The 16482-nt window shown below is 56.7% G+C and overlaps 1 protein-coding gene across 1 annotated transcript; it reads left to right on the top strand.

Moving 5' to 3' along the window:
* The first annotated feature begins 8 nt into the window (after positions 1-8).
* On the top strand, positions 9-10290 carry GDF10 (growth differentiation factor 10). Its single transcript, XM_006757122.2, has 3 exons — positions 9-506; positions 6772-7697; positions 9385-10290. The coding sequence occupies exons 1-3, from the start codon at positions 191-193 to the stop codon at positions 9574-9576; spliced, it is 1434 nt and encodes a 477-aa protein (XP_006757185.1). The 5' UTR covers positions 9-190; the 3' UTR covers positions 9577-10290.
* The last annotated feature ends 6192 nt before the right edge of the window (positions 10291-16482 follow it).

Genomic DNA, 16482 nt, shown 5'->3' with positions numbered 1-16482 from the left:
GGCCGCTGGCCCTGAGCTGGGGCGGCTGACGCTCTGAGCGCTAGGTTGGTTGCTCCGCTCGGCCCGCACCCCGCGACCCCCAGCTGCCTGGGCTTCTGTGCGCCCTCCATCCGCAGGGTCAGTCTGCAGCCCCGGTGCGCCCGCGCCCTCCCTCCTCGCCAGCTCCGGCCCCTCACTACCGCCACCCACCATGGCCCTTGGCCCCGCTCACACCAGCCAGGAACCAGGGTCCCAACTGCTGCCGCTGCTGCTGTGGCTTCTGCTGCTGCTTCAGGATGCGGGTGGCAGCCACACAGCCCCCGCCCGGTCCGCCCCGCCCGTGGCCTCCTATGGCCTGGCCAGAGACAAGGACCCCCAGCGGTTCCTGGGGGACAGGGCCGCAGCTCTGGGCCCTGGCGCCCAGGACATGGTCGCTGTCCACATGCTTCGGCTTTATGAGAAATACCGCCAAAGGGGCGCGCGGCCTGGAGGGGGCAACACGGTCCGCAGCTTCAGGCCCAGGCTGGGTAAGTAGAGGGCTCTGAGCCCTGTCATTCTCTCCTTTCCTGTTCCTCCTCTACTCCTGCATCTCCGCATGTCCTCTTCCTTGCACTCATTGTCACATTCGTTCATTGTCTCACTGAAGATTCACCAAGTGCTTCTGCCAGTCCCTGAGCCACTTCCACTGGGGTGACCGTAGTAGCCCAGAGTGAGGGGCTGCGAACCTGGAAGCCTGTCACACTTGCTGATACAGATCATTCCATATGCAGGGCTTTGAGCACAAGGATGGAGATGGGACTGGGCTGGGAAGCTCATAGGTGGGGGGCCCATGTCATGGGGTCAGCTGTGTTGGCTCTCACCCTGCGGAGGGCATGGCAGGTGGGCAGAGAAGTTCTAGGCCCAGGACCCAGACTGAGGGTGTGAACCTCGAGCTGGGGGCAGGTCGTGGGCTCGGTGGCTGGGGAAGTAGGTTGGACCAAAAAGGGCCTCGGTGAGTAGGCTTGAGGCCTGCAGGGCTCCGGCATGAAGTGCTCAGGAGGGTTTGAGGAAGGCTCCAGAAGCTTGCGCAGATCCTTTCCCCTCCCCACACCTTGAATGGACCTGCACAGAGGCCGCTTGCACAGCGCCCCTGCCCTGCTCAGAGAGCAACACCAGCCTAGAGCCTCATGTCTGTCCACCTGGGCTGGGCTGCTCTGCGGTGCCCCTGGTGCAGAGGTGGGGCAGCCTGGGGCCAGGGGTGGGGAGAAGACCCTGGTTGTCTTGGAGATTACTCATGGTCACAGGATGCCATTCCAGAAAGTGTGGGTCGGGGTCCTCTGCAGCCCTGGGGGGGGGGGTGAGGCCATGCGTCAGAAGAAAGACCACCAGGAACAAGTTCAACATTGGGGCCACCTGTCCTAGGTCAGATCTGCCACCTGCTGACCACTGGACGTGTGACTCAGGTAGCATCTGTGGCTCTGAGCCACACCTGGGAAGCTCTGCCTCACTGACCCCTGTACTGGGAGCACCTGCCAGGGAGAGGCCCCGTTCCCCTACCCTGCACTGAGCAGACTCAGATGGGTTCCAGGTCAACCAGAATGAACTCCATCCCCCCTGGTATGCCCCATTCATCACCTGGGGGCTATTTCCGCAGCAGCATTATTAATTAAGCCCCTCAAGAATCATCGAGCATGGATGTGACCTTGAGCAAATCATTAAAGCTCTGTGGACTTGAGTGGACTAATCCACAAAATGGGACGTTCATGCCAGTATCCTCCCTGTGGGGTGGCAGGGAAGCTGAGCTGAGGTGATGTGTATGATCCCGAGCCAGCCCTGGCCAGGTCAGGTGCTGGTACATGCTATTCCCCTCGGAACACCAGCATTTGTGCTCATAAAGGTGCAGACTTGACCTTGCAGCCATTGAGTCAGCCCTCAAAGCAATGCAGTTGAGGAAAGCATTGCTGCAACAAGGGGCGAGCACCCCAAGACCCCACCCCCTTGCTGCAGCCTCTGGATGGAGGCGCACAGTTGATCTCTGTTCTCACAGAATGGGGGTACGACAAGTAACAGTGAGTGAAGACAGCATGTTAGCCCTGAAAAAGACCCAGAGACAGTCCTTCAGATCCAGCCCTCCCATTTCACAGAGAAGGAAACTGAGGCAGGGGATGGGGCTGTTCACAACAGTGGCAATGGTTGGTGCTTCCCACTGCTAAGCCCATGCTATTTTCACCACTCTCTCCCTCCCCCAGCGCCATCACGACTAAGTCCAGGGCTTGGGAGATGGAGGGTAGAGCAGATGATCTGGGGGCTTATTCTGAAGGAGCCTGGGACTGTCTGACAAACCTAACATTAAATCTAACATTCCCGTCTGGAACCTCTGGTCTCCAGCTACTGGCGCATGCTGCGGTGGGCGTCACTACCTCTCCGAGCATCCGCTCTGCCTACAGCGGCCAGAAGGTTCGGTGGGTGAGGTGGTTTGGTGCCTGGCACAGAGCAGCTCTGCAGCTTTGTTTCTCCTCCCCTCCCTTGAGTCACTTCAGTTGTTCCTTAGGCAGCTGCTCTCCAGCCTCAGAGATGCCCGCTGTCTGACCAGCTGTGAGGAGGTGTGAGCCTGGGCAGGGGGCCCTCACCTTATGAGTGAGGCAAAAAAGTGGGGCTTCCGCTCTGGTACCTGAATGTCCCGGACCAGCTCCCAGGCGGTGCCTCTGCAGCTCGGTGGGTAGCGCCTCTCCCTGCACAGCAGGTGCTGGGCCCTCAGCCTTGTTTCCAGGAATGTGTTCCTCACCTGCCTCCAGGCGGCGAGCTCAGGTACCCAGGATGGGCTATGTGCTTGTGCCTCAGCTTTTCACTTCTGAAATTCTGCCTTTCTTATAAGGTGCTTTTTTAATGATCTGAAACATGACAAGTGTTTAAAAAATGCCTGATGTATGTGTCAATAATTTATTAGCTCCTACTATTATTACTCCAGCCACCCTCTCTCCCTTCCACTGAGTACGCTTTGCTCCTTATTAAGGCTACATCAGTGGAGAGAGCCTCTGATCCTGCCCCTAAGGGATAAGATTAGACACCCCCCTCCAAATAGCCTGTATTTAAAGCTTAGCTCTGCACCCACTTGTGTAATACCCACACGTTACTTAACCTCTCCCAGCTTGACCTCTTTATCTCTATAAGGAGAGTAATAATACACACCTATCTGTCTGCAATGTCAAAAGTCACATTCATTTCCGTTCCCCAGGTCTTTCTCAGCACCCCAGGGGGAGCTCAGATGACACCAAGATGCATTTTTGGGCCCTGCCTGCCCAGAAACGCTCAGGAGCTGACTCCACCAAGGCCTGCGGGGTGGGGGGACTTCGGGATCCCCAAGGAACAGCAGGGAAGGGCTCTGGATAGCGCCAGTGAAGCCCTTACAGCAGGTGAGACCCATGGCAGATGAAAGGCCAGGTGGTGTTTAGGCAGCTGTGGAGGTGAAGCCGTCCGCTGTGTGCCTGGACCTGGGAGGACTTGGGTTTGAATGAGGGAATAAGGTGAGGAGAAGCGGACCAGTGGGCTATAGCCGGGCCGTCAAGAACTTGAGTGTCCTAGAGGCCATGGGGGAGTATACAGTGTTATACAGTGATGGAGGGGGAGGGGGGAGAGAGGAATGACTGGAGAGAGGGAAAGGGAAGGAGGGGAAAGAAAGAGAAGGGAAGGGAGAGAGGGAGGGGAAGGAGGAAGGAAGGAGAGACTCAATGGAAAGAGAAAGGAAAGAGAAGAAAGAAAGATCATAAAAGCAATGCTTACTTACTGGGGGAAATCTAGAAATCATAGAAAACCACAGTAAAGAGAAGTCATCCCTAATCACACACCCAGATCTCACCAGAGGTAATATTTTGGTGGGATGTGTAGTTTTTAGGATCATATGTTCAACATGCAGGTAAAATGTGTTATATTCTCATTTGAAGTTGCCTTTTTTTATTGTTTCTTGTTATTGGGATTCTGTCTTTTTCTCCCTGATTTGTGGAGGTTCTTTATGTATTAAGGACATTAACTCTTCACCTAAAATGGATGACTCCCTTGAGGCCTGAGAGTGACCTGAGGGGCTGGGGCTGTGGGCACAGTGGCATGAGGCCATGCCCTGGACGGAGCAGCGGGGAGGGATCAGAGTGCAGGACTCTGTGGACAAGCAGGGGCAAAGCCCAGAGGACTGGGATTGGTTAGATGCTGGCGGGGAGGAGGCCATGAGCATCCTCGGGCTCCTGTTGGGCGGGAGGGGACAGATGGCCATGCCTCTCACTGGACACGAGGCAGGGATCAGGGCACAGTGCCCTGAGTGCAGCCGCAGCTCACGATGCCACAGGGCACTGTGCAGCATGCTCCACAGAATGATCTTACAACTTTAGAGGGTGGGCACAAATATTCTATAGTTCCCTGAAGAGGAAACTGAGGCACAGAGACGGTCCATGACTCCCTGAAGGCCCCAGAGCTAGTAAGTGATGCAAGCACACTGAGCCTGACTCTGGGCCTGCCTGAAAGAAAGACGCTCCGTTCGTCTTAGCTCTCCCGCTTCTGCAGCACCACCGGCCCCACTGCGCCCTTCCTCCAGCTTATGTGGTACTTGTGTCTTCCAGGGTTCTCACCCGAGTCACCTCGGTGGCTGTTCGAGGCCAATGGACGACAGCACGCATCTCAGACGGCTCGCGTCCTGTCCTGTAGGGTCGAGCCCCCTGCTAACTGGTGCAGACAGAGCTAGCACAGACCCCAGGCTCCATCCCCCAGCATGTGTTTTGGAGCACTGAGTCCCTCGGCCTTGTGCTGGTATCTAGGGACACGGGGGCAAACAAAGCTGGCAAAGCCCCTACTCTCTGGGAGCGGGTGTCCTGGGGCAGAGAAACCCCAAGGAATATATGTCAGGATGTTGGGAAGTGACATGAAGATAAATGAAGCAGGGAACCGCGGAGATGCCTGGTGCTGGGGCCAATCCAGATGCTGCCGGCTCACAGCCACTCTCCCCCCCACCGCCCACCCCCGCCCCGGTGCTTCCCAAACTTCTCTGCTGGTTAGAATCTCCGAGTTGCAGGTTAAACTACAGATTCCTGTGCCCCATCTTCTAGGCTTTCTGAGTCATGTCCAGGGAGGAAGGCAGTGATCAGGGGTCTGGGAAATGCAGGACTCGACCATGACACTCCAGGTTGTAGTGGTGGGGGAAGCCCGTTCCAGTGTGCATTGACCATGCTCCTGTGTGTGGGGCAGGCCACACCTCGAGGGGGGCCCAGCGGCCGCCACAACTCTGTGTTTGTTCTGAGAAATAGATAGGGTGGGGCCTTGGAGTGCCACTGAGCCGTGCCGGGCATTCCCCAGGACCTGCGCAGATGCGTCTTCTCCTCCTTCCCCCTCACAGTCCCTTAAGAGTGGGTGAGAGTTCCCAACTGAATTATGCCTCCTCCCTAGTGTAAACAATGAACCGTGAACTGAAGATTTTCATTTTTGAAAATAATCCCAGCGGATCCCGTGGGTGCACAGGTGAGGGCATCTGCGCCCGGCCCAGCACCAGCACCAGCACACATGACATTCCGAGCTCTCGAGCACTGCCCTCTCCCAGCTCTGCCCACAGGCCCACATGGGCAGCAGGACATAATCCAGGGGAACAGCCTGCCTGGCAGCTCTGGTCTCCTGGTGGTCCACAGCATCCCTGGGAGGCCCCAGGAATCACTCCTCCCTCACATTCGAACCCTAGAGAGGGCTTGGCCATTCAGGGAGCTCATGCTGCCAGGCCAGGCAGCTTCCTGGAGCTGCAGACCAGGGCGCTTGGCCCTGGGAACTAGGGGTAACTTGGTAGACCCAGGAGAGAAGGAAAGAGGGGTTGACAGCCCTAGGATGCAGGGGCCAGAGCATTCTCCAACTTCAGAGGGGCTGTTTGAGGGATCCCAGTCCCTACCATGGTTTGAGACTCTGGAACAACCTGGACATTGGAAATTTTGTTGGGTGGCCTTGTGCAGCCTGATTCCTTTCTTTATAAAACAAGCTGAAAAGCCATTAGGCAGCCCGGCCAGAGGTGCTCAGTTGGTTGAGTGTCGCTGTGTGCACAGAAAGGTTGCTGGTTCAATTCCCACGCAGGGCACATGCCTGCGTTGCGGGTTTGGTTCCAGTCAGAGCATATATAGAAGGCAAGGGACCAGTGTGTCTCTCTCACATGCATCTCTCTCTTTTTCCCTCTCAGCATATCCTTGGGTGAGGATTTTTTTAAGCCATTGGGCGGAGCACAGCAGACAGCCAGGTGACTGTGTCCATAGGCCCTTTTCACTCAGCAGGCCCTCAGCACAGGAGAGTATGGCATTAGCTACTCCTGCACCTCATTTGGAAGAATGGCTGCATTTAATGTCTGTTAAATAAAGACAGAGGAAATACTAGTACAGGAAGGGCTGCTCTCCGCAGCACTTGGACTCAGCCCATGCCATCCTGAACACCTTAATGGGCCAGAGGTTGTTTGTTCATTTGTTCATTGAGAGGCACTGGAGTATGTGTGTGTGTGTGGTGGGCGGGGGGGGGGGGCAGCTGACAGGAGTTGTAGGGGCCAGTAGTATGAGCACCTACCCTATCTACAGCTACATTTCCTTGTTTGCAGTGGGATATTGACAGTCTCCAACCTCTGTGACCTTAATTTCTCATCCACTCACTGGGGATAGCAGAGGGCGCCCTCGTCAGTTTAATGTGAGAATTACATGAGGACAGCCTGGCTGGCCTGGAGGGGCCCCCTGAATGGGTGCTCCTCTTCCATCCCAGCCCCGGCCTCTGCAGGAGAGACCCTAACAGGCTGTGTCTGTCCTTCCCTCGCAGAAGTGGTCAACCAGAGGGCCCTGTACTTCTTCAACCTGACTTCCATGCAGGACTCGGAAATGATCCTCACGGCCACGTTCCACTTCTACTCGGAGCCACGGTGGCCCCGGGCTCACGAGGTGCCCTGCAAGCAGAGGGCCAAGAATGCGTCCTGCCGCCTGCTGCCCCCAGGCCTGCCCGCACGCCGCCACCTGCTCTTCCGCAGCCTCTCGCAGAACATGGCCACACAGGGGCTGCTCCGGGGGGCCGTTGCCCTGGCCCCCCCGCCACGGGGCCTCTGGCAGGCCAGGGACATCTCCCCCATAGTCAAGGCGGCCCGCCGGGATGGAGAACTGCTTCTCTCTGCCGAGCTGGATTCTGGGGAGAAGGATCCTGGGGTGCCCCGCCCCAGCCCCCACGCACCCTACATTCTCATCTATGCCAATGACCTGGCCATCTCGGAGCCCAACAGTGTGGCGGTGACCCTGCAGAGATATGACCCCTTCCCTGCTGGAGACCCGGAGCCTGGCGCCGCCCCCAACAACTCCACGGACCCCCGCGTCCGGAGGGCCACGCAGGCCGCTGGGCCCTTCCAGGACAACGAGCTGCCGGGGCTGGACGAGAAGCCAGCACAGGCGCCCCACGACCCGCAGGGCCACAAGCACGCACTGTGGCCCAGCCCCTTCCGGACACTGAAGCCCCGGCCAGGGCGCAAGGACCGCAGGAGGAAGGGCCAGGACACATTCGCGGCCTCCTCGCAGGTGCTGCACTTCGACGAAAAGACGATGCAGAAAGCCCGGAGGAAGCAGTGGGATGAGCCGAGGGTCTGCTCCCGCAGGTACCTGAAGGTGGACTTTGCGGACATCGGGTGGAACGAATGGATCATCTCTCCCAAGTCCTTCGACGCCTACTACTGCGCGGGAGCCTGCGAGTTCCCCATGCCCAAGGTAGGGCGCTCCACCTACTGCCTCTGACTCTCAGCTGTCCCGGCTGGCGAGTCCCTCTGCCTGGTGCTGCTTCTGGTCTGTAAGACAGGGATGATAACACCTCCCATCTGCGGGGCCGGGGTGGACAGGTACAGCCCACAGAGGGATATGGTTGGGCTGTGCTTTTGAAAATGATGACTTGGTTGAACTAAATTTTAAATTGGAACATTTCTGCTTTTGCAAAGGGGAGAACCCCTCTCCTTAGGTGTGTGTTCCCACAGAGGCTGAGTGGATGCTGCCCCCTGTAGACAGGACAGGGGTCAGCGCTCCCTCCTCACCTCAGCATCCTTGTCTGACCAGCACAGAGCCGCTTTCAGTGACTTCAGTGAGGACTCCCGCCTCCCTTCCTCCCACTCAGGGCAGAGACCCACAGGACACCCAGCCCTCACGGTGCAGGAGTCTGCAGACACACGCCGTGGGCTGCTCTGTCCACCGCGCTGGCAATGTTCGCAGCCCCACCTTCCCTCCAAGCTGGGCTGTGGCTGTCTGTCCATCTGTCCATCTCCCACTGCCTGAGCGTGCGGCTGGATGCCAGTTGATGCCGATCTCCGGTCACAGCGCACACTTCCCTTGTGCTTAGCTCCTCTGCTGAGTTCCGGGTCATGCCTTCCCTTTAGGAAAGGAAGTCAGTGCATAAAGCCAATTCGAACCTCAGTAAGGCAGCCAGCTGGGAAATCCCAGAGCCCACGCGGGTGGCCTTCCCCTGATGGGCCTTACTCTCCTCAAAGCCGTGCATGTGCCAGAGAAAGGAAGGGTGGTGCCCTCAGGATGGCGTGTACGGGAAGGTCTGACAGAGTCCGGACTCCCGATGGCTGGCCCTGCACTCACCCTGTCACCTGGCTGGTTGCCTTCCCACCTTCCTGACACCTGCCTGCATCCCACAATCATAAGTCCCTGCCTCCCTCTCCTCCCTGCTTCCCACTAGGGGGCTGTCTCTTTAACACAGTGACATATAGCTCTGGTCCCGCTCAATTCTGCTCCCCATCACAGGTGCCTATGGAGCAGCGTTCTCTGGGTTTGCTGCTGTGCCCCACACCTCTTGGGGGTGCGAGGCTGCTGGGGAGGAGAAACCTGTGCCTGGCTGTCTTCCTGAGGGGTCTTGGTCAAGTTTCTTAGTCATTCTAAGTTTCTGCACCAGTGAAATGTGGTAACAGGCCCCCCATGAGGCTGATAGATGGCTAATGGGGTGACGCAGGTGAAGCAGCACTGACACCACGTCCACCTTCCCAGGAAGCGTCAGTGTCCAGGCCACCCGTGCTCACATGTGCAGCTGCCCGTCGGCACCCAGAGCTCTGTGGTGCGGAACACGCGGTACTCCTGGGCCAGTGCAACCGGGGCCACTGCGGCCCAGCCGAACCCGCTGGGCATCTCCTTAGGCCTTCCCTCTGAAGGCGCCTGCCCAGTTCCAGGTGCTCCTCAGGGATGGGTGACCAGCAGGTGCCCCCGAGCAGCCAGTGCCATGTAGGCGTTGTGACAACGCTGAGAGGTGGGAGGGGCAGGAAGGCCTGAGGCCAGGGCTCCATCGCTGGAATCGCACCTTTTCCACCAGGTCGATGCCTTTCCCAGGGCCTAATCAAAGACCTGCAGATGGCTCGGTGGGTGGGAGAGGGCAGAGTGCGGAGGTAACCATGCTCCTTTCCCACTACAGATCGTCCACCCGTCCAATCACGCCACCATCCAGAGCATCGTCAGGGCCGTGGGCATCGTCCCAGGCATCCCGGAGCCCTGCTGCGTTCCCGACAAGATGAGCCCCCTGGGGGTCCTCTTCCTGGATGAGAACCGGAATGTGGTTCTGAAGGTGTACCCCAACATGTCTGTGGAGACCTGTGCCTGCCGGTAAGACCGGCTGCTCCAGGGAAGGAACCCCCGGTGCCCTCGGGGCAGCGGCCTCCGTGCCCTGGAGTGAGAGCTTGACTGGAGGTGCAGCTGCGACGGCCGGGCAGCGCACAGGCAGCGCACAGGCGGCCTCGCGGCCCAGGAGGATCTGTCCCCAGGGCATCATTTCGGGGTTTTATTGCCAGTGACTAAGCCCCGAAAGGACCCGAGAATCAGCCCAGCCTGAAGGGGGCCACCGCCCATCCCTCACCCTGGAGGCCGGCAAGCCAAACCTGTCCCCACTGTTGGCTGCCGTGGCATCACCCCCGGCCTTCACAGAAGACGGTGCACCTGGGGGCTCGCTCCTCCCAGTGGAAACAGCCTCATGTAAACATGGCCACATATTAATACTGGAAAATAGGCCTAAATAATAGTAAAAACGGATGTTTCTTTTCCCAGATTCCACTGCAGAAGCTTTTACAATATGCACATGTAATCAATTTTCATTTCCTTTTCTTAATATATATTTTATTTTAAAACAAAAAGGGGAGCTGTAACCATTCCACATGGGTAATCATGCTGGGTAAGTGTGCATTGTTCAAACATGCTTATTGAAATAACACGCAGCGATATCTTGGAACACTAAAAAATAATCGAGATTTTTATATTTTTATAAATTATACTTTCTCTACTGTAGGTTGTGTATGTTATGTGTTTTATGGAAAGCTAATAAATTAAAGGTACAATGGTATCTTGAAAACTAAATGTTACCCATTCCAAAATACTGATGGACCCCACCTGGGAACACTCGCCTGCATGGCTGCTGGGATCACAGCCTTCGCTGGGGTCAGCTGAGACCCCATAGGCCATCTCTGTCCCAAACTCGGGAACCAGCTGCTCCTGTGCCCTCGAGTCCCCCCACACACACCTCCCCCGTCCCCCACCCCAACCCAGTCCAGGCAGCAGCGGCCCAGGCTGCCCAGCCTCAGGGGGCTTTGTGCACTCCGCCTCAGAGGCACAGCGAATGGTGAATGGTCGGGAGGGTCTGAGACACCAAGAGGAACCGCTGCGGCCGCCTGGTCCTGTCACTGGGAGGAGACTCGGGCACGCAGCCTGGAGTCGCTCCTGTGGTGCCCCACTCCTGGGCCTGGAGCAGCTGCTCCCTGGCGTGTGTCAGAATGGCCAGCTGTTTCCTCATCAGCAACCCATCCCAGAGCAGCCTCCCCAGTGGCTCCCTTGTTTCTAAGTTTGCGTGGTTTACAGTGCTGTTTACCACCAGCGTGAGGCGGATTGCCCAGAGTTGGGCAGGAGAACCTGGGTGTCTGACAGTCGTCTGGCTGGGCCCTGAGTGGATGGCAAGCCCCAGTCTTACTTGGAAGAAACGGAGAAGCGGGGAGCAGGCCTCCAGCGGGGGCTTAGAGGAAAGACACCCAAGGCTTCTGTCTTAGGCCAGGTTCCCAAGACCAGGGCTCCTCCACAGGATGCACGAGGAAGTCCCCCAGGAGACACCGGGTACAGAATGGCTGAAGCAGCACTGGAAGGCAGGAAGCCGAGCGCCCCAGCCTCGCCTGGGTCCTGTGGGGGGCTCTGAGGGCAGGAAGCTGAGCGCCCCAGCCTCACCTGGGTCCTGTGGGGGGCTCTGAGGGCAGGCAGCCGAGCGCCCCAGCCTCGCTTGGGTCCTGTGCGAGGCTCTGGAGCAGAACTACACCTGAGGGTTGGTCAGGCCTTGACCAGGGAGCTGGGTGTTCACCCCTGCCCAGGTTGCCTCAGGAGGGAGTGACAGGGAGGAACGGAAACTCCCAGCTCCCTGACCCTCTGCACCGGCAGCCGCTGAAGAAGGCTGAAGTGCAGCTACTGGACACAAGGCGACCAACGAGACAGACTGCCCAGAGCAGGGAGGCAGGGAGTCCTGAGGCCCCTGGCAGAGCCGCCCAGCGCTGCTCACACCTCTGAGATGCTCCAATGGCCCTGCGATGTGTGCACACAACTACCCAGGCACACGGCCCTGCCTCTGGGCAGAGACCAGGGGACATGAGGTAGAGCTCTCGTTCCTGAAGGCATGTTCTGGGACTGAACCTTCAGTGTGAATTGCTGGGGTGTCGGCCAGCTTAGCACTTGGTGTGCGTGTCTAAGCCGTTTTGGAAGATGACAGGATGCAGGTTAATAGAAAAATAAGTACAAAGCTCAGGCCTGATAAGGCTCCCCATGCCTCCCTTCACAGGTCCGATTCCTTATTTTTTCTTCTCCCTTCAATTTTCTCTCATCAGGTTGCTCCCTTCCACTTCTTGGTGGAAATGGGGTGACCTATACTAGTTCTTTCTAACATTTGCAGTTTCTGGGAGATCTTCCGAGTCACCCTGAGCGCCTAGAGCTCCTCTGCTTTGTTTCTGGACTCGGGGGTGGAGGGAGCAGGCTGGGAACGCACCCTGGGCGCTGCCATGGGACGGGAGGGTGGGACTCGGGGTGAGGACTTGGGAGTGGGTGGGAGGAGCTGTGCCTTCAGTGCCCGAGAGACAGAAGGGGAGCCTTGGGGCACCTTGCAGCTGTTTCCCTAGCGGTGCCTCGGCAGCACCGGCTCAGGCTGGGTGAGGGTGCCCACGGGCTTCCCCAAGACAGAGGCAGCGTCAGCTTCACACCAAGGCTGCTCGATCCAAGGCCACATGCTGGCGCTGCCCACGCCTGCTGGCCAGTGGCCGTAGTGCCAGCCTGTTTGGTTGTCCCAGTGGCACTGAATGACCTCACAGTAAAGCAAGGTTTAAAAGGAAACGTGTGTATGAAACAACCTTTTTTCCTTAAAACCAAAATATCAACATCACACAGGAGGCTCCAGCACGGAGCCCAGGTGGGCATGGGCCCCTGCAGTTGTGGGTCTGGAGGCAGGAGTGGTGGCTGCCACCAGGCCCTGCTCCTGAAGCGACACCCTCTGGAAGGGTTAGTCCCTGTGGCAGATACAAACCATCCAACTAAGAGCCAGAAATGTAAGGCTGGGAGAACACTGTGTGAGACGGATCCAGCCATTTTACTGAACAAGTGGGGAAACCAAGTCCAGATACCACCAGGTGCCTTGCTGAGGTGTCCCAATAGGCGCCTCTGTATGTCTAATTCACTCTAAGAACCTGGGTGTCTGACTGTCGTCAGGCTGGGCCCTGAGCTGGGCCTTGGCCGTGCCCTCAGGCAGGGACGCTGAGTGCTCTCTCCCCACCGTCCTGCACCGGGCCAGTATCGCCTGGTCTTCAGTTTCTGCTCAGCACCGCCCTTGTTCAGAATTCACAGGCTGCTTGGCGAAGAGCAGTGCTGACAACATGCCATCACCGATGTCACCTGTCACAGTGCTTCTCAGGCCAGGATGGAGGCAGAGCGATGCAGGTGGGGCAGGGGGGGCGCGGTCAGCAGAGTTCTGGGTGGGGTGGGAGGGCGTGAGGGGCTCACAGGGAGAGGAATGGAGGTGGCCCCATCAGGATAAAGGGCTGGACTCATTGGTGCAGAAAGGCATTGCAGATCCCACTTGAGCAAATGTGTGTGATGGCACCCATGCCACGGAGAACTGGAGGGGTAGGGGGAGACCAGAAGGGCAGAACCAGCTCTGACTGTAAATTGTGCACCAAAACCCTGATGTTTCAGTTCGAGGCCATTCCTTTACCGAAGCTGGACACATAGAGCCCCTGGGCACACCGACTCTTCTGAGATTCCCTTCCCTTCCCTCTCCTGCCTGAGGGCTGATGCTCGGCCCAGCTCAGCCCACGCTCCTTCTCAGGTGGAGTTCAGTCCCAGCCCGTCTCTCCCAGCAGCCCCAGCTGGGTGAGCAGAGAATGGACTGGTTATCAGTCTCTGCTCTAGCACCTATTAAATGCCGAGTACCATGCGAGGCAACATCTGCTACTTTGCCTCCTGGGGCTCATGCGGACGTCCTCGATCAAAACCCATGTGCACACCCCAGCATGATTCAGTCACTGGAGGGCTCGGCCAGGTCGCCCGGCCTTGTTCTGACTCAGGCCAAGGCTTGCCTTCTGACCAGTTCCCTGCTGCTGGGGGTCCAGGGCCACACAGAAGAGCCACTGTTCTATACGTGTGCTCACCACCTGGCACGGTCCTGAGACAGGGAGCTCACACTGTTCACATGCCAAGAGGATCGCAGGGAGGTGAGGCTCGGAGCTGCGAAATGACCCACCCTCTCCTCTGCCTGGCTCATGCTTCCTTCTTGCAGCTCCTCTTCCTCTAGTGACGTGTGGGTGAGTGTGGGGCTTGAGAAGCTCACAGAGGGACTGGTGGTGTCCTTGTCACCGTGCCCCCCAGGGCAGCAGGAGTTCCTAACCCCCTGGAGGCAGCTGCTTCACAGAAACCAGGCAGATGGCCCTGCTTCCATGAATGAAGGTTGAGCTCTGTGTCTGCTGAAGGGATGGGCCTCAGCAATCCTTGAAATGAATGGATGAGTCCATCTGCCCTCTTACTCATTAAATTTACATCTCCCATAGCAATTGCACTTGATGATCCTAGTTCTGCAGTTCACAAGTCCAGGGAGAGATGAGGTTACAGAGGCTTTGGTTAAAGTCACCACAGCACAGGAATGCTTGTCATCTGGCCATCGAGTGTAGCTAGGGCAAGGCTGAGCTGGCAGCCCATCCTCAGCCCAGCCAACACCCCGTGGAGCACCCTGAGTGTTCAAGGACATACACAGCGATGAGCACAGAGGCCTGCCCGAGGAGCCTCGGCCACTGTGAGTGCAGGGACTCAAGGGCAAACCAAACTGCAAGAAGGATGTGCCAACTCAAGCCACCAGCAGGCAGCAGTCCTCAGCCCTTCGTAGTGGTTGTCAGACAAACCCAGTAAGTCTGTTGCTCAGAATAAAGAGGCTGCTTGGCGAAGGGTGGTGCTGAACAGAAACCGAAGGCCAGGCGACACTGGCCCAGTGCAGGACCGTGGGGAGGAGAGCATGAGGCGTCCTTACCTGAGGGCACGGCCAAGCAGGGGCTCTGCAGTGGGGAGGACAGAGCCGCCCCAGGGCAATAGGAGAAGAGACAGAAACATCCGACTGCACTGACCACAGCAGTAAGGAGTGCTTCCCCTGTGCCAGGCTCTGTGCCCCTGAGGGAGGCCCCTCTCTGTGGCCCCCTGGACACAGTGTGCCACCAAAACAACTCCTGAGCACAGCCCTGGCCCGCCGCGGTGAGAGGTGCTGCTGCTGCACCATCTGGAAGGCTGATGTCCAGGCACTGATGTGGCTCATCAAACGGGAAAATCAATCCAGCTCAGCTGGCCATGCACATTAACAGAAGTTTGTTTATCAAGTTATTAAAGACGAGGAAGTACTCCTGGAGGGGTGGTAAGACAGGTGCTCTCGGGCTATGTAAAGGAATGTCTACTATTAAAAGAGTGTTTCTGGGCAATAACTGCAATGTTTACCAGTAAACTTTCATGTACATATTCCACTTCTGATGAACTGTCAAGAAAACAATATAAAATATAGACTATAACCATGTGCTGCACAACATTATCTGAATAGATAATCTAATTGCCCTATAGTTGGTGATGTTAAATACATTAGGATATAACCAAACGGTTGGATATTGTTAAGACATTAAAAATATAGTATATATGAGAAAAATGTTTCATGGCAAGGGAAGATGCTTATACAATCCTTTAGTGCAGCGGATCTCAACCTGTGGGTCACGACCCCTTTGGGGTCAACCCTTTCACAGGGGTCGCCTAAGACCATCGGAAAACACATATATAATTACATATTGTTTTTGTGATTAATCACTATGCTTTAATTATGTTCAATTTGTAACGATGAAATTGGGGGGTCACCACAACATGAGGAACTGTATTAAAGGGTCGCAGCATTAGGAAGGTTGAGAATCACTGCTTTAGTGGTATCTCCTTCTGGTGACTGGATCGAGTCCCCTCTAAGGAGTCATCCCAATGTGACTCTCATTCCTTGCTGCCAGTGACATCACCCCTGCCTAAGCCAGTCAAGGCAATGCCTTGCCCTCCAGGCATTGGCTGGGTGTGGGCCGATGACCCAATGAGGAACAAGGAGACACCTGAGACTAACTGAGACTTCCTGGAAAAGAGGCTTTTGCTCCTCCCCCACTGGGTAGACACACTGAGCCTTCTTTCCAAGGCACCCAGGAGCACAGTGAAAGTCCCGAGAGTGGAGAGAACACCCCTGGAGCTCCGCCTGTGCGGGCCAGGTTCTGCTGAAGCCACGCCTTCGCTGGACTTGTCAGCTGTCATGAGTTAGCCCCTGTTTTCTTAAGCCTGCTAGCACTCTCCTTTTCTGCAACCTGCAACAAAAGGAACTATATGGCATACCCCAACTTTTTTAAATTGTGGCCAAGTACACACAACATAAAAGTCACCATTTAAGTGTGCAGTTCAGTAGCATTTAGTACATGCTCGTTGCTATGTAACCATCACCACCATTTGTCTCTAGAACTAGAATTCTGTACCCGTTAATCAATAACACCCCAATCCTCCTTCCCCTAAGCCCCCGGCAACCACCATTATATGCATTGGACTATTCTAGAACCTCATATAAGCTCACTATTTGTCCTTTTGTCACTGGCTTACTTCATTCAGCATGTCTTGAAGGTCCATCATGTTGTGGCATGTGTCAGAATCCCTTTGTCATGCTGAATTAAGTTCCACTGCACGTGTGTGCATAGTGCACAGAGGAGGACGTCACAGAGACCTGGGCAGGCACCTGGGCCAGCCAGGCATCCCAGTAGCTGTGTGATGCCGGCCCATCGCCAACAGCAAAGCCAGGTGTCACTGAGAAGCAACAGCAGGCGGCACCCGCTGGAAGCCCTTCCCCGCCCCCACCCCGCCTTCCAGCTTTAAGAAGCTGAGCTGACACCACTTACATCTGCCTCTTTGGACTAAGTGAACCTACATGCACTTGGACAATTTAGGAAGGAGATGCCCTGAGGGA

The sequence above is a fragment of the Myotis davidii genome, unplaced genomic scaffold (genome assembly GCF_000327345.1).
Source record: "Myotis davidii unplaced genomic scaffold, ASM32734v1 scaffold854, whole genome shotgun sequence".
Taxonomy (NCBI): domain Eukaryota; kingdom Metazoa; phylum Chordata; class Mammalia; order Chiroptera; family Vespertilionidae; genus Myotis; species Myotis davidii.
The sequence above is the reverse complement of the archived record's forward strand: the minus strand, read 5'-3'. Positions and strand labels throughout refer to the sequence as shown.